At 35.4% G+C, this 24364-nt stretch overlaps 1 protein-coding gene across 4 annotated transcripts in view; it reads right to left on the minus strand.

The window, feature by feature from the left end:
- Positions 1 to 24364, minus strand: part of DNAH12 (dynein axonemal heavy chain 12) — a 221501-nt gene that overhangs the window by 148174 nt on the left and 48963 nt on the right. For all 4 annotated transcript variants that reach the window (XM_059161254.1, XM_059161256.1, XM_059161257.1 and 1 more), the window contains 12 exons: positions 21584 to 21709; positions 20435 to 20569; positions 19713 to 19906; positions 18946 to 19189; positions 9025 to 9210; positions 8034 to 8234; positions 5867 to 6061; positions 4292 to 4413; positions 3916 to 4198; positions 1174 to 1293; positions 561 to 717; positions 153 to 325 (listed from right to left, as the gene is read on the minus strand). In XM_059161254.1, coding sequence (XP_059017237.1) covers positions 153 to 325; positions 561 to 717; positions 1174 to 1293; positions 3916 to 4198; positions 4292 to 4413; positions 5867 to 6061; positions 8034 to 8234; positions 9025 to 9210; positions 18946 to 19189; positions 19713 to 19906; positions 20435 to 20569; positions 21584 to 21709 — 2136 coding nt within the window. The remainder of the gene's footprint in view (positions 1 to 152; positions 326 to 560; positions 718 to 1173; positions 1294 to 3915; positions 4199 to 4291; positions 4414 to 5866; positions 6062 to 8033; positions 8235 to 9024; positions 9211 to 18945; positions 19190 to 19712; positions 19907 to 20434; positions 20570 to 21583; positions 21710 to 24364) is intronic.

A 24364-nucleotide genomic window follows, 5' to 3' on the forward strand; every position in this document is an offset into this window, starting at 1 on the left:
TGCTTCTCCCTCTCCCACTCCCCCTGCCTGTGTTCTCTCTCTCACTGTGTCTCGCTCAGTCAAATAATTAAATAAAATCTCTTTTTAAAAAAAGTATGACACAAACAAAAAAGTAATTTTAATGTATGAATCAAAATAATTTAAATGCATACCAGTGTTCTGTAACACCTGTCAGTTAAAGGTGTAATGACAAGTCGAGGTGAGTTACCAAGATACTCATAAGCATATTTTACATTGCAATTAATGATACGAACTCGAGCATTTTCAAATTCCCAATAATATCGAAGCTGAGCAAGCCACTGGAAATCTGTATCATGGGAGACACCTAGAAAGAATAAGGTAAAACAAGACACATAATCCTGAAATGGAAAAATAATTTGAAAAATAGGTATCCTATCATTTTTTGTAACAGCAGATATTAAAATAATTTGCTTTCTAATTTATAGCCAGAATCATGTAAATTAAATTCTCTTGAGAGTGAAAACAACATATAGTATAAAACTTGGTTTCTAGAAGCTATTAATATTTTATCTTTAACATTACAGAGAAGAGTTACATACCCATTTCAATCATGTCCATGACCACATCTCTGGCATGGACATCAATTGTAACCAAAGCTCCCAGAGTAATCCTGGTCTGCTTCGACAGTTTTCCCCTTACCAGCTCTACAATATCATTTAGTTGATTCTGAAGTTCCTTATAGTATTTCTTTAATGCCTACAAAATAAAAAAGCAATTAAACTTATATACTCTTTTACAAAACAATTCTGACTTGATATCTTGATATAGAAATGAATTCTAGAACAGAATGAGTTTGTCTAAGCTTCATAAAATACTCAGAACAAGTTTCCAAATAACTATAATTTTAATGCTAGATGTATAAACAGATGGGAAGACTGCCTTTACAAAAATAGATAAGGTAACTAAGAAACATAGCAGTAGAAAAGAATGCTATATGTATACAAAAAATTGCTTTGGGCTACCTGGGTAGCTCAGTTGGTTAAGCATTCGACTCTTGATTTCGGCTCAGGTTTGATCTCAGGGTTGTAAGATCGAGCTGTATTTCAGACTCCATACTGGGTATGGAGCATGCCTAAGATTCTCCCTCTTCCTTCTGCCCCTCCCCTGCATATGCGCTCTCTAAATAAACAAATAAATAAATAAATGCTTTACCTCTGTCCCACCACTTATAACTTCCTGTGTCTCAGAAGTCCAGAACATTTGAGAAACACAGAGTACAACTTGGCCAGGCCACTCTCGAACCCAGTCTTTTCTTGCAGATTCTGGATATGCCTGAACAATTAAAATGCATTTCTAACTTTAAAAGATTATGAAAGGAATAAAAAGCTAAATGTCTAATAATGGGGAAATACAACACTTGATATATTTATAGGCTAGAATATCACATAGTTATGAAAATTTCCAGATGACTATTTAAAAGAAAAATTGTAATAAATTGCTTTTTAAATCATTTGTTTATTCATAAAAGAGTAGTAAAATGAACACTAATATGTTAATAATCAGTTATATCTGGAAAAATGTGATTGTTGATTATTCCAGAAGTTTATTTCTATATATTTTTAAAGATTTTATTTATTTGTTTGACAAAGAAAGACACAGCAAGAGAAGGAACACAAGCAGGGGGAGTGGAAGAGGGAGAAGCAGTCTTCCCACTGAACACGGAGTCTCATGCGGGACTTGATCCCAGGATTCTGGGATCATGACCTGAGCGGAAGCAGACGCTTAACGACGCAGCCACCCAAGTGTCCCAATTTTATACGTTTTTATGCTACTTTGCTATAGGGAGTTGTCAAGCTTTCTATACAGAATACATATCACTTCTATTATAATGAAATGTAAGGGATTTATCAATCTGTAAAAAAAAATTGGTTTAATAGATTATATATTGATGCTGATTTCATTGAAAAGGAGATTATATAATCTAGTGGAAAACTGATTAGTAGCTAGGACCCTTGTAGGATTTATCTATAGCTTTTCTAAAACTTATATGACCAGAGTATATAATTCGAACAATAATAGGGGTGCCTGGGTGGCTCAGTCCTTAGGCATCTGTCTTTGGCTCAGGTCATGATCCAAGGGTCCTGGGACTGAGCTCCACATTGGGCTGCCTACTCATCCGGAAGCCTGCTTCTCCTCTCCCACTCCCCCTGCTTGTGTTCCTGCTCTCGCTCTTGCTCTGTCAAATAAATAAAATCTTCCGAAATATTATATATTTGTTGGGACGCCTGGGTGGCTCAGTTGGTTGGACAACTGCTTTCAGCTCAGGTCATGATCCCGGAGTCCCAGGAGCGAGTCCCGCATCGGGCTCCCACCTCCACAGGGAGTCTGCTTCTCCCTCTGACCTTCTCCTCGTTCATGCTCTCTCTCACTGCCTCTCTTTCAAATAAATAAATAAAATCTTTTTTTTTAATTATATATTTTTTGAATTATAAATAATTTAACAATCTGTGCTTTTGAGTTCAAATTATATTCTCATTTTTTTCTAACTTTTTATGTTCAAAATGTATTTAAATAGATTGAGGGTGGAGTTTAATCTCCTAAAAAAATAACAAGCTTCATGGGCGCCTGGGTGGCTCAGTCATTATGCGTCTGCCTTTGCTCAGGTCATGATCCCAGGGTCCTGGGATTGAGCCCAACATTGGGCTCCCCACTCAGCGGGAAGCCTGCTTCTCCCTCTCCCACACCCTTGCTTGTGTTCCCTCTCTCGCTGTGTCTCTATCAAATAAGTAAATAAAATCTTTAAAAACAAAAAAAGAAAAAAATAATAGAAAAATTACTTGCTTCAAGTAATAATAGAGATACAAGTTATAAATTGAAAAAGCTGCAGAACAAAATTTGAAGTTGACACTAATGGGAACTGTATTTTTAATACAATAACACCATTAGATAAAACAATGTTAAACATAAAGATATAAATATATTACTTAAATACATTTTATTAGCAACATTTAGAAATAAAAACAAATGACAAGTTTCAAAGAAGGAGAAGTTTCAAAAAATGGATGAGTCATTTATAGACACACAGAAGGTAAATTTCTATACTAATTATGAAATACTTTCATGGATAATGTTGGATTTTTTTCCTACATGTTTTAATCTGTTTGGAATCATAAATAGAAAAAGAAGAGAAAAAGCCAAGATTTATTTGCAGGAATATTAAAGCTGAATAGAATAGCCACTGCAATAAGATGAGCTTCATGGGGTGAAAGAAAGGGGATACGTCACTCACATAAAGTGAGTTGCTGGATTTTAAAAGGCTGCAATGCCTTTTTTTTTTTTAATTTTACTACATAACTGTTCATTTGTGTTCCTAAAGACAGAAATATACTGAATTTAATTATTCAAGATTAAGTTAATTGGATCAGCATAAGTAAGGTACATGTCGTACTTCAGTGTTACATTTCTTTCACATATTATATACCCTCTATTAATGTTTGTTTATCTCATTTTGAGTATCTAAGGTATAAACAGCAGATCATGGATTTCACACCCCTGTCTGAGGTTCTTTCTGACCCCAGGCTCTATACACAAGATACCTGAATGCTCTTCCCTTTGCTCTTTATCTCGTTAATTCCTACTTTGGGTCTCACTTTCAATCTCACTCTCTGTAAGAGCCTATCACTAGAAACACCCCCTCCATTCTAAATTATAGATACCTTATACTTTCTCATCTCATAAAACCTTTTGTCCTTTATAGTACTCAATCACATATTATCAATTCTTACTAATATCATTATCTTAATAATGTTAGAAACAAAGAGTAAAAAAATAATAAATGGCTTAAAATAATAAGAACCATAAATAGTAATTTACCAACACAAATTCAAAACCTCCTAAAAAGAAAGCACTTGTGGAACACAGGGTGTTCCTGAAATTAAATCTTTGGAAACGCACCAGCCGGGCTGCCGCGATCACATCATGAATACTCCGGAGCATTAAATCTTCCACTTGAATGAGCCACTTTTCCACAGCACCTCGCGCTGCAGATGTGGAAATGAGGGCAATCAGTTCCACTCGCTCCCCTTCAGAGCTATACATGGCCTTAATGTCCAAATTAGGAAGGAATTCCAACTTAGCAATGCCCTCGAAGCATTTTTTTAAATGAGGCTGAACTCTAAGTGGATCTTTGGTCTCTGACAAAATCTCTAACATTTCATCATTAGATAAGAAGAAAAAACTAGAAAACATGAAAATACAAAATGTTTTAGTTCTCCTTCATCATGTATCAGAAAATGGCTTTAGTTATAGCACAATTAATTACCCATCATACCGAGGGAAGAAAAGCCGTTTTTTTTCAAGATATGCATTAAGCCCTTTCATAATTTTCTCCAAAAGTTCGTTGCAGTTCTGCAGTTTTTCCAATAAACCTGTTAGAGAAGTAGCAGCAAGAACCTAAAAGATACACATTCGTTCAGGTCAGCACTTATATACCAGATATAACTGCAAATCCCAAGCATTAGTCTATTGTATATGTCAAAAATGTTGAAATGTCGAAAGGCTTATGAAAATTGTTGTAAAATATTTTGTCATTTAAAATTATTATAATTCAATAAATCAGAAATAGTCTTAACCAAGGATGCAAGTTACAAATGAGAAGTTATAATTGTCATGCATATTTCATTTCTCATATATTCTTCTGAATGATGTGGGAAAAGTCCATTAGGTTGGTGTGTGGTTTAATTTTCACATTTACAGCTGTCAACTGTGAACAATCTACAGTATAAGTTGGTGAACTATATCCCACAGGTTAAATCCGACTTGCTACTAGTCTTTTTTTTTTCAGCTTTATAAGTTACAATTGACAAATAAAAATTGTATTTATTTAAGGTGTACAACTTGATGTTTTGATAGATGAATGCACTCTGCTGCCAGACGAATGAGCTAAGAATTTTTACACTTTTAAAAGGATAAAAAATGAAAAGAAAAATCACATTTCATGGCACATAAAATGTCACTGTCCAGAAAGTTTTATTATACCACAGACACATCCGTTTAGTAACATACTGTCTCTGGCTGCTTTCTCCCCACAACAGCGGTAGAATTGAGTAGTTGCAAAAAGACTGTATGTCCCACAAAGTCTAAAATATTTACTGCCTGCTCCTTCGCAGAAAAAAGTTGCTGACTTCTGATCTACCAGAAATCGTGTTTCACAAAGGTTCTAAGATCACTGTGTAAGGCAAAATCCTTGGAACTCATAGTTTGAGCATATTATTGACTCTCACTAAGTCCAGCATGGCTAATTTTCATCCAGCATTGAAATAAATTGTTACATTTTAGGTTGAAACCCAGATTTAAAAAGTGAATATATATCTTTCAACTATGAGTACTTTGTGTATGAAAAATACATAATCTGTCTTTCAACATGAGAACACACTTGACAAGGTGCTATACTCACTAGGAGAGACACGTAGCAAGTGAGGTCAACTGAGAGAACAGCAGATCCTATATTTCTATTGCTCCCAAGCATATAAAGTCATTGAGTAGAATGTCAAGTGAATCACCTATATTCATTCTTCCTCCCTTTCTCTTTCTCTCTGTCCATCCCCTTCCTCTTCTTATTTTAGTTTATTTTACAAGAGAAGAATAGCTGTGAGTATCTATCGCAGTCAAATGAGTTAAATATGCATTTGAGGCAGCTGCACCATTAGAGTTATAAGTAGTGTATTGTATGAATTGAAAAGTAAAATTATCTTAATGCTTTGCACTTTCTTCTATTTTTCTGAACTTTTAAGTTTGTATACAATGAGCAGGTTTTGCTTTTGTAATCAGAAAAAAAGAGTCAGATGCTTTTGAATAACCACAGTTAAAGGTTCCCTTTATTTGTAAGAGAAAATAAAGACTTCACCTTTGGATCTTTTGCACAGAACTTCATGATATCTCTCCAATGTCTGTCTACTGTCTGAAACTGACGCCCTTCTTCTGGCATCTGTTGCATGATATCCTCAGAACAAAATATGGGCTCCAAGTACAGCCACTGAGCTTGTACTTTTAACCATTCATCAATCGTTTCTTGTATTCGAATCAAGCGGTCCTCCCAGGCCTTAATGAAAAGCACACCATACTAAATTTCAGTTATTAAAGAAAAGCCATAAATTACAACAAGGAGGAACACCTGGAAGGCTCAGTCAGTTAAGTGTCTGCCTTCAGCCCAAGTCATGATCCTGGGGTCCTGGGATCAAGTTCTACATCAGGCTCCTTGATCAGCTGGGAGCCTGTTCCTCCCTCTGCCTGCTACTCCCCCTGCCTATGCTTGCTCTCTCTCTGACAAATAAATAAATAAAATCTTTTTTAAAAATTACAGCATGGAATATTTACTTAAAATTTACTGTTATTTTTAAATCAATGCCAAACAGCTCAAGGTCATTTATGGGTATCACATGGATTTAGAAAAACTCTAGGAAGTCCCAGGTTTTCCTAAGTCATTGGAACTCACCATAGGAAATGACTATAGTTATCTAGACCAATTTCTTTATCTTTAGGGAATGATTCCAAGCCTGAAAATCATCCAGAAAAGTCCTGCTGTACAACAGTGCTTATCAACCCAGGGGCTATTTTGCCTTCCACCCCAAGGGACATTTGACAATGTGTGGAGATATTTTAATTTGTCACAACTGAGGGGTGAAGGTACTACTAATATCTCATGGGTAGAGGCCAGGAACATCGCCAAACTTCCTAACATGTACAAGACAGCCCCCACGACAAAGAATTATTGAGCGCAACATGTTATTAGTACCAGGTTGGGAAATCCGACTCTACATTAACACAACTTTGAGGGGGGCAGGAGGAGGGACAAGGAAACAGGTCCCCTTAGTCTCATAGGTCTTCTAGAATTGACAAGATATTTCACTAGCTGAAGATCATTATACGATTTCTTTTGTTCTTAAATATATGGCCTATATTCTATGTGTCAAGAAATTAGGTCTCTTGTTTTTATTGTTTTAAAAGCTCTTAGAGCTTTTAAATTTTTTCATAAATTCTCTCTTGTTAAATAAGAAAATTCTACAGAAGACATAATATCTTATCAGAAGAAGCAGACCAGCTTGGTTTATGGGAAAATGTGTAGCATTAGGTCCTTTTGAAAGAACACTACTCCATCTTCTCCAAATTACTGAGAGCCAAGGTCTTCTATGGAGAACTATTTATGTTCAAATTAAAACCAGACTACCTCGGATTGAATCCTAGTTTTGTCAATTATTACCTGGGTAAATGTGGGTAAATTACCTATCTTCCTATGGCTTGGTCCTTATCTCTGAGTACAGAAAACATTGCCCATCTTGAACACCTGTTATGGGGGTTAGATGGTTTAATAAATGTAAAGCCTCTAGAGTAGGGGCTATAAATATCAAGGGAAGCATCCATTTGTTGTCTGTCTTTTCCCCCATTTTATATAGCCCCCAGTTAGAATTTTGATACTAGCCATGATGCTATTATTATAATTTGTGTTTGCTTTCTGTATCTACCTATATCAATTATAAGAATATGAAATAATCTTATAGCCTCAAATATAATTTGTTTTTATATCAAGTGGACCATAATTCATTAATTATTCTAAAGGACTCTCAAGCTTGTTGTTTACAAATATAGCTAAAGTATAGTATATAGAACTTCATTACAAGTTACAAGAATGAAACAGTGTCTAGACTATCTAAAGTTAGAATCAGTAGTACCAACTCTTTTCCTTCCAAGTCTATCACTGTCATTGGGGAATTTCTGTGGTTTTTTTTTTTTACTCTATTTTACTTTTCCAGTGTTCCAAGATTCATTGTTTATGCATCACACCCAGTACTCCATACAATATGTGCCCCTCCAAGTTTTTTTCTAATAAAAAATTTGTTCTTTTCAAAATTATTAGAGTTAATGTCTCAGATCTGTTCTATAAGGCTTCACATTAATTTTAAATATCTGTTCCTGTATGTCACCAAATCTATCCAACAAGCTTATTCCCACAAGAATACATACATAATAAGGTAACAATTTTTATAAATGACCAGAAGTTATCATATTTAGCATACCTTGATCTCTTTTTCAAATGGTTTGATGAAAGGTGAGCCTCTCATTGTCTGAGTTTTTATAATTTGATCATCAAGGAGAGCCTGAATCTCATCCACTGAAGAAAGAATAGAAACTCCAGTATCACGATACGGACTTATGTGAAAAGCAATGTCATCCCAGGTTCCCATCATTGTATGCAGGGCTTTCTCTAATGAAAATTCCTAAAAGGGAGAAAAGGAGAAAGAAGGGGATGGCAAAGAAAAGTCTTATATACTGTATCAACTTGCCCTGGTAAATTCAGTAAGCACTGGATGAATTACATGGTCATTTTCTTAGTATAAGACACTATAACTCTCTTTAGGTTAAAAGGGTTTCTCAAACAGTTTAAAGATTCCTAAGAAAAATAGTGTAATTTAAGAAAAATTCACTTTAAGAAAACTACTACTGTCAGTATTAAAGTAGACACTGGGGTGCCTGGGTGGCTCAGTGGGTTAAAGGCTCTGCCTTTGGCTCAGGGCAAGCTCTCTGCTCGGCGGGGAGCCTCCTTCCCCTCCTCTTTCTCTGCCTGCTTCTCTTCCTACTTGTGATCTCAGTCTTTCAAGTAAATAAATAAAATCTTTATTAGGTAGACACTAGACTAAAATACGTGTTGAACTTTCTGGGAAGTAGCCTTTCTATAAGATATAGTCTGAAGATACTTCCTGTATATTTCAAGAACCCTAGAAGGCCATACTTGTTCTACTAGAATACATACACATCACATGACAAACACACACATTAAAAAGTCAAAGGAGACATTTCTAGTCTGGATTTCCTACGAAGAAGTAGTATAAAAGTATACACTTCATGGGGGGAAAAAAGAGTGGTCTCCCATTGTGTTCCTTCATCTCCTCCCACTACTATCCAGTACTATACACTCAACCCCAGCAAAAACTATGATCATTTGATTAACAAACTCATCACATAAATGACCTTTCAAATAAATGATTTTTGGTTGATCTTCATATTTACCTTGCTTGCACCTGCACTTATCACTTCAAATTTTTCCAAGTATGGTGTAAGGTTTAATTTTAAAATTTTTCTCAGAGTAGTTCCAGAGTCTGGAGTCAAGTCATAGCCTACAATTTCTGATATCTGCTTCCAGTGACGAGGTCTCATTCCTGGGTTGCACAGGATAGAGACAGTAGGGATATAATCCTAAAGGTGAAAATATAAATAATAATGAGTCTCTCTTTTTGACTGCCATGCACACATAGATTTTATAGATAAAGCCTCATTAGTGTAAAGGCTACAGTTCTTGAAATTATTTGACATATTTGATGAGTCCAGTCAAAATCCTGATTAGATTTTAGAGGAGAAGGGAAACTAACAAAATGATTCTAAAGTTCATCTGCATAAATAAACATTTAGAAATAGCCTAGAAAATTTTAAGAGCAAAAAAGGAGAGGGGTAAATAATCTATCTGATATCAAACTATATGATTAGACTATGTTAATTAAAACTATGGTATTATTATAGAAACACAAGTTGTTCTATATATTATATGTAGAAACATGTAACATAATATATAGTTATAAATACACACATATACACACATAACATAAAAGGGGGAAAAGTCTGCACCAAAATGCCAAAATGTAACTTCTGTTTAGAAGTGAAAATTAACTACCAAGTGAAAATACCTAGTTTATCATTCTTGATACTGACATTAGAACATTTTCTTTATTTTTTAAAGTTCTTTTTATTATTATGTTCAATTAGCCAAAATATGGTAAATCATTAGTTTTTGATGTAGTGTTCAAATGATTCATTAGTTGTATATAACACCCAGTGCTCATTACAACTCATGCCCTCCTTAATTTTCTTTAAAATCAAGAACAAGATAAACATACCTATTATTACTACTTCTAATGTACACTCTATTGAGTCTCCAAGCCAGTGAAGTAATATAAGCAAATAAAAGTTACGGGGAAGAGAAATTTTAAAAAGCAAAACTACCCAAAGAAAACAAAAATATGAATTCAAAAAGATATATGCACACCATGTTTACTTCAGTATTATTTATAATAGCCAAGACATGGAAACAATCTAAGTGTCTATTCAACTGATGAATGAAAGAGGATGTGGTATACATATAATGGAATATTATTCAGCCATAAAAAAGAATGGGATCAGGGCCCCTGGGTGGCTCAGTCAGTTAAGCCTCCAACTCTTGATTTTGGGTCAGGCCATGATCTCAAGGTTTTGAGATAGAACCTCAAAGCACACTTTGTGCTGGGCATGGAGCATGCTTAGGGTTCTTCTCTCTCTCTCTTCTCCCTCCGTCCATCCCCCCCAACTCACGCAAGTGTGTATACTCTCTCTCTGAAAAAAAAAAAAAGAATAATAAGTCAAGCAGAGAAAGACAACTATCATATGATCTCCCTGATATGAGGAAGTGGTGATGCAACATGGGGGCTTAAGTGGGTAGGAGAAGAATAAATGAAACAAGATGGGATTGGGAGGGAGACAAACCATAAGTGACTCTTAATCTCACAAAACAAACTGAGGGTTGCCGGGGGAAGGGGGTTTGGGAGAAGGGGGTGGGATTATGGACATTGGGGAGGGTATGTGCTTTGGTGAGTGCTGTGAAGTGTGTAAACCTGGTGATTCACAGACCTGTACCCCTGGGGATAAAAATATATGTTTATAAAAAATAAAAAAATAATTTAAAAAAAAAAAAAAGAATAAGATCATATATTTGCAACATGGATGGACCTAGAGGGTATAATGGGAAAAAAAAACCTGTTCACAGATTATTGTCTATGTACAATGACTGGATATTAAATTAATATAAGGAAAATTTTTAAAAAATACTGTATATAAGCCATTACTATATATAATTAACAAAAAAGACCAATTTACCATAACAACAATAAAATAAAGTACCTAGGGATAAATTTTGTTTAATATTTTAAAGTTTAGGGGCACCTGGGTGGCTCAGTGGGTTAAGCCTCTGCCTTTGAGTCATTCTCAGGGTCCTGTAATCAAGTCCTGCATTGGGCTCTCTGCTCAGCAGGGAGCCTGCTTCCCCCCCTCCCTCCATCTGCCTCACTGCCTACTTGTGATCTCACTCTGTCAAATAAATAAATAAAATATAATTTTTTTAAAGTTTATTTATATATTTTTTAGTAATCTCTACACCCAACTTGTGGTTCACACCCACAACCCTAAGATCAAGAGTCACATGCTTTTCCAACTGAACCAGCCGGGTGCTCCTACCTAGGAATAAATTATGTGAAAACTGTGCAAAGCTATTTTGGAGAAACCATATAATTTTATTAAAAGATGTTAAAGAAAATCTAAATACCATGATAAAGATAGATTCATTATCATATAAGTGACAAAGGATTATTACTTAGAATATATTATAAAAAAAAATTCCATAAACTAACAATAAAAATTCAGAAACAACCACTAAAACAAAAGTGACAAAAGAGTCAAAGGGCATAAAGAGACATTTCACAGAAGAAGAAACATGAAATGTAAGTACTTTGAGGGATTTTTGTTCATAAGATTACAAGTAGGAAAATCAATGAATTAGGTAACTAAATAATGTAACTAATTAGGTAACTAAGCAGTGAAAATAAAGGATGAGTTTTAGAAACATAAGGCTGAGTGAAAAAAATCAAGTCATGTAAGACTACAAATAGATGATATATTTGTATAAATTGTTACATATGAATGTGAGCAAACAAAAGAGAATTACAATTTATGACATACTTATTTTTAAGGGGGTAAAAGGGTTTAAGATAGGGAAGGATTACATAGAGAGAAGCAGGAGTATTGACAATCTTCCGATTTTAAAAAATAGGGAAGGATTCATGCATGTTCATTTTCTTCATAGCTTACAAATATGTAACATATATTCTTCAACTATTAGATAATAAAAATGTATTAACAAAGAGAGACAGAGAAAGAACACTTATCTTTTCCTGTTCCAAGCCCAACAAAATCATACTTATACTTCTGGTCACCTCCTTAGTAAAGCCTTATCTGTTTTCCAAATGACAAAATTAATTGCTCCATGCCCTTTTCTTTCAAAGGATACTGCTATCCTCTACCCATGAATTTCTCACTCTGCCTCCTATTACCAGTTGTTTACAGTCACTTCTCTTGCTACATTGTGTTCTCTCTGAAGGACAAAAGTCAATTCATGTGACCTGTACAACAAAAATACTGAACTAGAAGACTAATTATTAACATTATTATTATTAACTAATGTCAATATCCAAGCCACTAATTATATAAAAAAAATTGTAAAAAGACAATTAGATTGAAAAGAAAAACATAAAACTAGCTCTATTTACAGGTTACATGATGCTGTATATAGAAAATTCTAAGGAATTCAGTTTTTAAATTTTTATTTTATTTTTATATTTTACTTATTTATTTGTCAGAGAGAGAGCGCAAGGAGGGAGCAGCAGGCAGAGGTAGAAGCAGGCTCCCCACTAAGCAAGGAGCCCAATGCAGGACTCTATCCCAGGACCCTGGGATCATGACATGAGAGGAAGGCAGCCACTTAACTAACTGAGCCACCAAGGTGTCCCTTAATTTTATTTTTAAGTAATCTGGACACCCAAGTGGGGCTCGAACTTACAACCCTGACATCAAGAGTTGCATGCTCCACCGCTTGAGCCAGTCAGGTGCTCCACTATGGAATTCATTTTAAAACCATTAAAACTAATAAATGAATTCAGCAAGGTTGCAGGATACAAGACCAACATATAAAAATCAATTGTACTTCTATAAACTAGCAATAAAAACCCAAAACTGAAAGTAGAGGGGAAAAAATCTCATATATGATAGCATCAAGAAATATAAAATAGGGACGCCTGGGTGGCTCAGTTGGTTAAACCACTGCCTTTGGCTCAGGTCATGATCCCAGGGTCCTGGAATCGAGTCCCGCATTGGGCTCCTTGCTCAGTAGGGAGCCTGCTTCTCTCTCTACCTCTGCCTGCCACTCTGCCTGCTTGGGTGTGCTTGCTCTCTCTCTGACAAATAAATAAATAAATAAAATCTTTTTAAAAAAGATAAAATAGGAGTAAGTCTAATAAAAGAAATGCTACACTTATAGACTGAAAATTACAAATGATTATTAAAAGAAATTAAAGAAGTCCATCAACAGATGAATGGATGGATAAAGAAGATGCGATATATATATATATATATATATATATATATATATATATATATATATGAATATTATGCAGCCATAAAAAATGAAACCTTGCCATTTGCAATGACATTGATGGAACTATAGGGTATAATGCTAAGCAAAGTAAGTCAATCAGAGAAAGAGAATTATCACATGATCTCACTGATATGCAGAATTTGAGAGGCAGGGCAAGGAGTCACGGGGGAAGGGAGGGAAAGATGAAACAAGATGGGACTAGGGACAGAGACAAACCATAAGAGACTCTTAATCTCAGGAAACACACTGAGGATTGCTGGAGGGGATGGGGGTGGGAGGGATGGGGTGGTTGGGTGATGGACACTGGGGAGGGTATATGCTATGGTGAGTACTGTGAATTGTGAATTGTGTAAGACTGATGAATCACAGACCTGTACCCCTAAAAAAAATACATTATATATTAATAAAAATAATTTTAAAATAGAGAAAGTAAATAAAAAAAGAAGAAGAAGACTAAATAAATGTAAAAATACCTCATGCCCAGATACTGGAAGAATTAATATCATTAAGATGGCAGTACTTGCCAAATCTATCTAAAGATTCAATGCAATCCCAGCTTCCCTTTTTTTTTAAGGTTTAAAACATATTTTAATACGCTGATGCTGCATTATTATTCCATTTCTCAAAAAAATCCCAAAGGTATCAGGGACAAATAAAATCTGATACAAGTAAAAAATGCACAGCATAACTATCTAAGACAGGTACACCTAAGAGTTACTGACCTTCAGCATACAGTAACATTATCCCCAAATTTGTATTAGATCTATCAAGAAGAGCTGTGAACAACAATATCATAGCCACAAAGGGCCCATTCCTGGGTTGTCCTTATCCAAGGAAAAGATGGTGGAAAGATTTTTCTTAAAGATATAATAAATGAAAATCTCTAAGAGATTTCATGTCTTCCTTAGTAATTATTCATGGATTAGGCAACCATTTTTTAGATATGACACCAAAAGCACAAACAACAACAAAAAAATAGATAAATGAGACATCATCAGAATTTAACACTTTTGTGCCTCAAAACACATCATCAGAATAAATGGGAGAAAAAAATTATATATATATATTTTTTAATTTAAATTTTTATTTATTTATTTATTTATTTATTTTGAGAGAGAGAGAACCTGTGCCTGGATGCAAATGGCAGAGGACAGGCAGAGGGAGAAAGAGAATCTTTTTTTTTTTTTTAAGATTTTATTTATTTATTTGACAGAGATCACAAATAGGCAGAGAGGCAGGCAGAGAGATAGGGAGAAGCAGGTCCCCTGCCGAGCAGAGAGTCCAATGTGGGGCTCAATCCCAGGAACCCAAGACCATGACCTGAGCCGAAAGCAGAGGCTCAGCCCACTGAGACACCCAGGTGCCCTGAGAAAGAGAATCTTAAGCCAGCTCCATACCCAGCCTGACGCAGGGCTCAATCTCATAACCCTGAGATCATAAACTGAGCTGCTATTAAGAGTCTGATGCTTAACCAACTGAGCCACCCAGGCGCCCCAGGAGAAAAATTTTTAAATCATAAAGGACTTGTATTTGCAATATACAAAAAAACCCCACAATTTAATAAAGAGAAAAATAACCCAACTTAAAAGTGGACAAAGGATTTAAGCAGATATTTCTGCAAAGGAAATACAAAAATGATCAATAAGCACATGAAAAGATGCTCAATATCTTTACTCATTAGGCAAATATAAATCAAAACCACAATGAGATACCACTTCATACTCATTGAGATGGCTATGCTCAAAAAGACAGACAATAAAAAGTGTTCACAAGGATGTGGACAAATTGGAAACCCCATGCATCGTTGATGGGAATGTAAAATAGTGCAGCCACTTTGGAAAATAGCTTGACAGGGACGCCTGGGTAGCTCAGTCGGAAAATAGCTTGACAGTCCCTCAAAAATTTAAACACAGAATCACCATGTAACCCCACAATTCCACTCCTAAGTATATACCCAAGAGAAGTGAAACATGTCCACACAAAAACTTGTACATGAATATTCTAGTGGCATTATTCACAAGACCTAAAAAGTGAAAATAATGTAAACATCCATCAAGTGATGAATGGATAAATGAAATGTGATATACCCATATAATAGAGTATTATTCATCAAGAAAAAAGAATGAACTATGATATATATTACAACACTGAAGAACTTGAAAACATATGCTAAGTGAAAAAAGCCAGTCCTGAAGGCCATATACAATGATTCCTTTATATGAAATGTCTAGGGTAGATAAATTCAAAGAGACACAAAGTAGATTAATAGTTGCCATGCTCTGGGAGTAAGAGGAAATGGGGAGTGACTTTTAATAGTTAAGGGCTTGGAACACCTAAGTGGCTCATCTGGCTAAGCATTTGCCTTCAGCTTGGGTCAGCAGGGAGCCTGCTTCTCCCTCTTCCCCCTGCTCGTGCTTGCCTTCTCTCTCTCTCTCTCTCTCTCTCAAATAAGTAAAACTGTGTTTTTAAAAAAATTCTATTTATTTATTTATTTGACAGAGATCACAAGTAGGCAGAAAGGCGGGCAGAGAGAGAGGAAGGGAAGCAGGCTCCCTGCTGATCAAGGGTCCTGGGATGCAGCCCTGAGTCAGGTTCCCTGCTCAACAGAGAGTCCGTTTCTTTCTCTCCCTCTGCCCCCCTCCCTGCTAAGGTGCTCTCTCTCTTGCTCTACCTCTCTCTCTTATATGAATAAAACTATTTTTAAAAAGATTTTTATGTATTTATTATTTATTATTTTTTAAAAGATTATTTATTTATTTATTTATTTGACAGAGATTTATGTGACAGAGATTACAAGTAGGCAGAGAGGCAGGCAGAGAGAGAAAGAGGGGAAGCAGGCTCCTTGCTGCGCAGAGAGCCGGATGCGGGGCTCGATCCCAGGACTCCAGGATCATAACCTGAGCCGAAGGCAGAGGCTTTAGCCCACTGAGCCACCCAAGCACCCCTCAAATGAATAAAACTTTTTTAAAAAGAAAGAAAATAGAGAAGATAGAACTTCCCATTTGTTTCATAAGGCCAATATAATCCTAATACCAAAACCTGACAAAGACATTACAAGAAAATTAAGATCAATGTCCTCTCTACTCAAGAATCCTCAATAAAATGTTAACAAATTAAAAAACTATGAAAATACTAGAAGAAAACATTATCTTGGAATGAGGAAAGCATTTCTAGCTATAATTTAAAATTCAGTACACAAAGGAAAAGAATGGGGGCACCTGACTCAGTTGGTGGGGCATGAAACTCTTGATCTCAGAGTGGTGGGTTCGAGTCCTATATTGTGCATAGGGATTACTTAATTTTTTTAAAAAAGGAAAAATAATGAAAACTACATAAAATAAAAACCTTCCTTTCCCATTAACTATGGAATAATAAATCTAAATTCAAATAAAAACATAAAGAGGCTTCTGCAAGGATGTGCCTGGATGGTTCAGTTGGTTAAACATCCAACTTAGTTTCAGTTCAGGTCATTATCTCAGAGTGGTGAGATCGAGCCCTAAGTAGGGCTCTGTCCTCAGCAGGGAGTCTACCTGAAATTCTCTCTCTTCCTTTCCCTCCTCTGTCCCTCCTCCTCTTGCTCATGCTCCCTTTGCTCATGCTCTCTCTCAAACAAAATAAAATTAAATGATAAATAAGTAAATAAATATCTTTTTTTTTAAAGATTTATTTATTTATTTGACAGACAGAGATCACAAGGAGGCAGAGAGGCCGGCAGAAAAAGAGGAGGAAGCAGGCTCCCTGCTGAGCAGAGAGCCGGATGTGGGGCTCGATCCCAGGACCCTGGGATCATGACCTGAGCTGAAGGCAGAGGCTTTAACCCACTGAGCCACCCATGCACCCTAAAAATCTCTTTTTAAAAAAGGCTTCTGTAAGACAAGAGCCATGATAAAGTCAAAAAAACAAATAACAAATATTTGCAAAACACATCATAGACAAAGCTTAGTCTCTCTAATATATATGTTTTACATATAATAATATATATTGTTTTAATACATGTGTGTTTTAATGTCCTAGGAAATTAATACATCATAGAAATATTAACATAATTAATATTAATATAGAAATATAAATAAGATTAATATATATTATATCCTAGAAATCAGTAAGAAAAAAACCAATAATTCAATAGACAGACAATGGTAAGACCCAACAGTTCACAAAGAAATACAAAACATTCTTAAATATATACAAATGTGCTTAATACTTTATGTTATAAGAAAAATGAAAATTCTCGGGGCGCCTGGGTGGCTCAGTGGGTTAAGCCGCTGCCTTCGGCTCAGGTCATGATCTCAGGGTCCTGGGATCGAGTCCCGCATCGGGCTCTCTGCTCAGCAGGGAGCCTGCTTCCTTCTCTCTCTCTCTCTGCCTGCCTCTCAGTGTACTTGTAATTTCTCTCTGTCAAATAAATAAATAAAATCTTTAAAAAAAAAAAAAAAAAAAAAAAAAAAAAAAAAGAAAAATGAAAATTCTCTTAGCGGATTAGCAAAAACCCAAGTTTGAGGATATTCTCTTGTTGAGGGTGATGAGACTTTAAATAGGTATAGCCCCTATGTAAGGTCATTTGACCATAGATTTTAACCTGGCATTTACTATTATTCTGGAATTTACCTTGCAGTCACAACTTCACACACACAGGAAATCTAGTACCAATATATAATATTATATAGTTCCAAAGAAAAAAGAGAGAGAGAAAAAGGTAATACAGGATGAGAAAACTCTCAAAGATAAAGTAATCAAAACAAAGGGGGAAAATAATACATACAGTATACTATATTTTATGTAGAAAGATGGAAGAATAAGGATATATATTCACATTGTTATATATGTACCCAAATTCTGGAAGTAGACACATGAAAGTCATAACATTGATAACCTGAGTTATATGGGTGAGAAGCATGGGAAGGAGACTTTCCAGATACAACTTTTCTTATTTTAAGTAGGTCCACACCCAACATGGAGCCCAATACTGAGCTTGAACTTACAACCCTGAGATCAAGACCTAAGCTGAGATCAAGAGTCAGATGCTTAACCAACTGGTGCACACAGGTGCCCCTCAAATATATCGTTTTATATTTTATAAGTCACACAGCTATATTAAGTATTGAAAACTATTTTAAGTGGTTTCTTTAAAAAAAAACTCAGGCAGCTCATGGAATCTCTGAGAGCACTGGGCAAAGACAGGAACAATGCCCCAAATCCCATCCAAGTTTGCACTCTGAACATGCACTTCTCTGCTGCCTAGGGATGCTGGAGGCCTTATTCATTGTCACAAAAACAATTATCCTCTTGTGAAAATGACTGAAGCCTGGGAGGCTAAATAGCTTGTCCAAGGTATGCCACTACCAAGCATGGAATTGTGATACAAACCTAAGTGGTGTGACTTCAAAGCTTTCCCAACTAATTGATACCCTTCAGTGTTGCCCTTGGATAGGCTGACTAGTCTGCACTAGTTGTTTTTTACCCTCTATATGGTTGTGGCTAGTCATTCTAGGCTTTGCTATTTGCCATGCATTGTTCTACGAAGGGACTGATTTCATTGACTTTATCAGTAAAGGATGAAGCATGGATTTAGTAATAGATCAAGTTTTCCAGATTCAGCTGGATTTGCTTCCAAATCTTTCTCTTTCTCTCCATTAGCACTGGATGATGTGAACAGCTCCTCCCAGGGCTTTCTAAAATGTCATGAAATGTGTTCGTACCTTAAAAACTTTTATCTGCTCCATTACTGTGGAGCACATAGTAATAGTAGGATTCTCCTTCGGTTCTTCTTCAAGTCTCTCTTCTCCTAGAGATCGCCTTTTTGCTGCCTTTCTTTTTTCTTGTAATTCCTTCTTTTGCTTCATTTGGAAAAATTTCAGTGTCTTAAAAATTTCTCGGGAAAATTCATCCACATCAGCTTCCATACTTTCCCCATTAAGGTCCAAAAACCCTCCATCCATCCACCTGAATTGAAAGACAAAATATTAAACTCAGAAACTTCTGGAACGCAAAGGAGGACTTAGAGATTCTTTAGGCTATGCTCTTCATTTAGGAGAAACAACTATGGGCAAGAGCAATTAGCAGTTTTTCTCAATCACATAGGTAGAGCTGATGGTAGAGAAAAGATCAACACCATCATCTTAGCCATGCTGCATGTGCTAAAATATGTATCAGAGTATAAATGGATGACTAAAAGTAGCCAAATGAAATGCAGATTTGACTTCAGAAATATTAGTCAACTTCAGTAACTGCATAAAAAAGTGAATTAGCTCTGAAAAACCCAAGTGAGACTTTATAAATTAGTAAGGTCAGGTGCTACTTTAGCACCAGTTGGCATTTCTCCTGTAAGACAGTTGGTTCTCTTTCCAATAGACGAACATGTCCTACTTTTAAAAACTTAGCCAACAGCAACATCAAAAAATCACTATACATCTTACAAATCCTTTTACATAACTTGCTTAATTTTTATTACATTACCAGAAATTACCGTTTTTCTGTTCGTTGCCACTTCAGAACAAGATTGAAAAACTTCTGATAGGGCTCAATGTTCACTTTCAATTTATCCAGTTCAGGATACTTTGTCAATTCCCATTTGAAAAGTTCCTCTTCTTTATTAATAAACTGAACTGCTTCCTCAGATTCCTGAATACGTTTCTGTAGTTGCCTCACATCTGTCACATACTGAAAGCAAATAATTTTTTGTCTTAAGAAATATCCAAGTAATGTTATAAAAAAAAATAAGATTATATGACACTGCATAGGTTGTATCCTTGCATTTACACTGCAACTTTATTTTTTTTTAAGATTTTATTTATTTGAGAGGAAGAGAGAGAGAGCATGAGCAAGGGGGAGCAGCCTCCCAGCTGAAGAGGGGGACCAATGCAGGACTCGACCCCATAATTCTGGGATCATGGTCTCAGCTGCAGGCAGACACTTACCGACTGAGCCACCAGTCACCCACACTGCAACTTTAAATATCAACTTTACAACACTACTATGATATGAAGCAAAAGATATGGTTCCATCTATTTTACAGATAGAAAACTAAGTCACAAGAAAGATCACATAAGTAATACAAGTTCCAGGCCTAAGAGTCAGACCCCTCTTTGCCATAATAAGTATGCTTTTCTATATTTTTCAATGTATGCAAAAATATTCAGTATTAATCTACAAGCCTATCAGAGCTATTCTCTTCTGTGTTTATCATACCTGTTGCATGCGGTCCAATTCTGCAAATTCTGTAAATTCTTCCATGCGCCGTGATTCCTTTTCTATTTCCAAAATCAGTTTCTCTCTCTTGGCAATTAGCTCATTTTCCTTTTTATGTTTAGCATTCTCAATGAGCTTTTTAAAAGACAATTTGATCAGGTTAATTATTTTGTTACAAAGGAAACTTAAAAGTCAGAAATTTGAATGCTTTCTATGGTAATAAAAAACACCACAGAAGTAAAAGTGAGTACAAAAAATGTAACACTAATATAAAAACACAAAAAAATAATAAACCACCCAGAAAATTTTTCCTAGCTCTCTGAAATGACCTTTTATATTAATTAGATACTTTATTTAACAAATGCTGGGATAACAATAGAAGCTACCTCTTACTGAGCACATGCCATGGGTCAGGAACTACCTAATACCTTACTTACATTAGCACTGTAGTTTAGTTTATTAGTTTATTATTATTAGCTTATTATTAGTTATTATTATTAGTTTATTATTATTTTTATTACTATTTTATTTTATTAATATTTATTACTATTATTTATTTCTATTTATTATTATTATTATTACCAGTTCAGAAATGAAGAAATTTAGGCATATAGAAATCAAGAGGCATGTCCAATGTCACAAAGTCAAAAAGCATAAATCTGCACTAGAACTTTGGTTTATCTGACTTGTTTTTTTATTACAATATCATCTCACTTTCCACTTTAGGAGAAGCTGGTTTACACTAGAACTTTCCCAAAATCTAAATTACATTCAATCTGATATAAAATTCTGAATCTGCTACTTCATTTCTGATAATGGACCAGTTACTTAACTTCTCTGAGACTCACTTTTCTCATCTATGAAATGGGGAAATAGAAACGCCTGGGATTTTTGCAGGTATTATATGAATTACTAACTGCAAAACACTTAAGGCAATGCTTACTATTATTACCAGTCTATAATAGTTCTGACCTCTTCAATGTCTGTCCCACTTCTCACCAGACCCTGTATTAAGCCCAACAGCCTGTTCTTAATCTGCAGGACCATAAACACCAAACTCATATTGACAGATATAATTTTTAAAGATAGATCAAATAAATGTGCTTAAAATGTCAGAAGACAAAAATATATACTGAAAAAGATATTTACCTCATCATTTTCATCAAAGATGGGATTAATTTTCCTAGGCCACATAAGGGTAGCTGAATTTAAAGCTAAGTCTTCTTGAGAAAATAGGAAGACATCTAAAAAGTAACTCATTCGGCGTTTGGATTCCTACAAAAAAAATTCCAGATATAATACACCAGGTAGAAAAACTAAGGCATGGAAAAGAGAGGAACAAAAAATTTCTAATACTCTAAACAACATTTTGGAAACATGTCATGTTTATAAGGGCAGAACCAAACTCTCACTACTTGTAATTTATACAATGGTATATGTAAACATCCCAAAAAAGTCTTCTGATAAACTATTAAAATGAAGAGAAATAAAAAATATATAACGTTTTTACTTTACTTTTTTAAGATTTAAGTATTTATTTGAGAGGGAGAGAGAGCACACACACACACCTGAGGGGCAGAGGGGCAGTTAGAGAGGGACAGAAATCCTCAAGCTGACTCCCTGCTGTGCACAGAGCTTGACTATGCAGAGCTTGATCCCAGGGCCCAGAGAGCCAAAATCAAGAGTCAGCCACTTAACTGACTGAGCCACTCAAGCACTTCAATATACAACATTTTTAAAGTTAAGGTTTTTAAAGAAAAAAGAAATTTCAAAATTAAGAAAAAATCCAGTGATCAATATGAATTTATATATAACAAATTTTATATTATAGTGCAAAGTATAAAATAAATATCCATAAGTCCATAGTGATGTAAATAAGTAATTGAATAAATTAATAAGGGGCGAAGGAGATAAATCTCCATGTAGAAGAATTCCAAATAAATTATGTAGCTACTCTACTCTGGGAGAATGTTAACTTCCCAACTCTGAAGTGTGGGCAGCAAGTAATGACTTCCTTCCAGAGAGGACATTGTGGAAAGAGAGAGAAAAGAGTGGAGAGACCTGATAAATGCTACTTCAGACTGGTGATCAAGGTCAACACCAATAGTGGAAGTCATGGTGATAATATGTACCCTTGATATCATGTGATGAAAATGGCATTTACCTTTGTGATCCTCCTTCAAACCACTACCTCAGTTTACTCATGAGAAAAACATCAGATGAATTCCAAAACAGGGCTACCCTCTGATATACCTGACCCATACTTCTCAACACTACCAAGGTCATTAAAAACAAAACAAAAGAGGGGGAGCCTGGCTGGCTCAGTTGGTAGAGCATGCAACACTTGATCACAGGGTTGTGAGTTCAAGCTCATGTTGGGTGTGAAGGTTACTTAAAAATAAAACAAAACAAAATGTATCTGAGAAACTGTCAGAACCAAGAGGAGACTAAGAAGTCACAATTAGATATAATGCAGCATCTAAGATAGGCTCCTGAAACAGAAAAAGGACATTAAAAACTAAGAAAAACTGAATAACTTGTGGACATTAGTTAATAATGTATTGATACTAGTTTATTAATTGTAACAAATGTACCATACTAATGTAAGATGGTAATAACGAGTAAATTGACTTGGGGGAGGGGCAACAGGGACTATGTAATATAGGAACACTCTGTACCATCTGCTCAATTTTTTTTAAAGATTTCATTTATTTATTTGACAGAGATCACAAGTAGGCAGAGAGACAGTCAGAGAGAGAGGAAGGGAAGCAAGCTCCCCACTGAACAGAGAGCCTGATGTGGGACTTGATCCCAGGACCCTGGGATCACGACCTGTGCTGAAGGTAGAGGCTTTAACCCACTGAGCCACCCAGGCGCCCCTGTCTGCTCAGTTTTTATATAAATCTAAAGCTCATCTGAAAAATAAGGCCTATTAATTATTTTATGAGTTAATTATATTTTGGGTGCCTGGGTGGCTCAGTCATTAAGCATCTGCTTTCAACTCAGGTCATGATCCCAGGGTCCTGTGATTGAGTGCCACATGGGACTCCCTGCTTGGCAGGAAGCCTGTTTTTCCCTCTCCCACTCCCCCTGCTTGTGTTCCCTCTCTTACTGTGTCTCTCTCTGTAAAATAAATAAATAAAAACTTTAGAAAAATAAAAAAATAAATATATTTCTGTATTCAGGTAATAAAAAGATTTAAAAATTTAAAGATATCATTTAATATAACATTAAAAGATATTAAGTACCTGAAAATTTATCTTAAAAAGATGTGTACAACCTCTACAGAGGAAATTATAAAATGCTGAGAGATTTAAAGAAGAGGCAAATAAATAAAAGAGATATCATGAATTGGAAGTATATATGTATAAATGTGCCAATTCTTTTTTTTAATGTACCAATTCTATTTAATGCATTCCTAATCAAAATCTTAACAGGATCTATAATGAACTCCTCAAACTCAACACACACAAAACAGACAATCATATCAAAAAATGGGCAGAAGATATGGACAGACACTTCTCCAATGAAGACATATAAATGGCTCTCAGATACATGAAAAAATGTTCATCATCACTAGCCATTAGGAAGATTCAAATTAAAACTACATTGAAATATCACCTTACACCAGTTAGAATGGCCAAAATTAGCAAGACAGGAAACAACATGTGTTGGAAGGGATGTGTAGAAAGGGGAACCCTCTTATACTGTTGGTGGGAATGCAAGTTCGTGCAGCCACTTTGGAGAACAGTGTGGAGATTCCTCAAGAAATTAAAAATAGAACTTCCTTATGACACTGCCATTGCACTACTGGGTATTTACCCCAAAGATACAGATGTAGTGAAAAGAAAGGCCATCTGTACCCCAATGTTTATAACAGCAATGGCCATGGTCGCCAAACTGTGGAAAGAACCAAGATGCCCTTCAACG

The sequence above is a fragment of the Mustela lutreola genome, chromosome 2 (genome assembly GCF_030435805.1).
Source record: "Mustela lutreola isolate mMusLut2 chromosome 2, mMusLut2.pri, whole genome shotgun sequence".
Taxonomy (NCBI): domain Eukaryota; kingdom Metazoa; phylum Chordata; class Mammalia; order Carnivora; family Mustelidae; genus Mustela; species Mustela lutreola.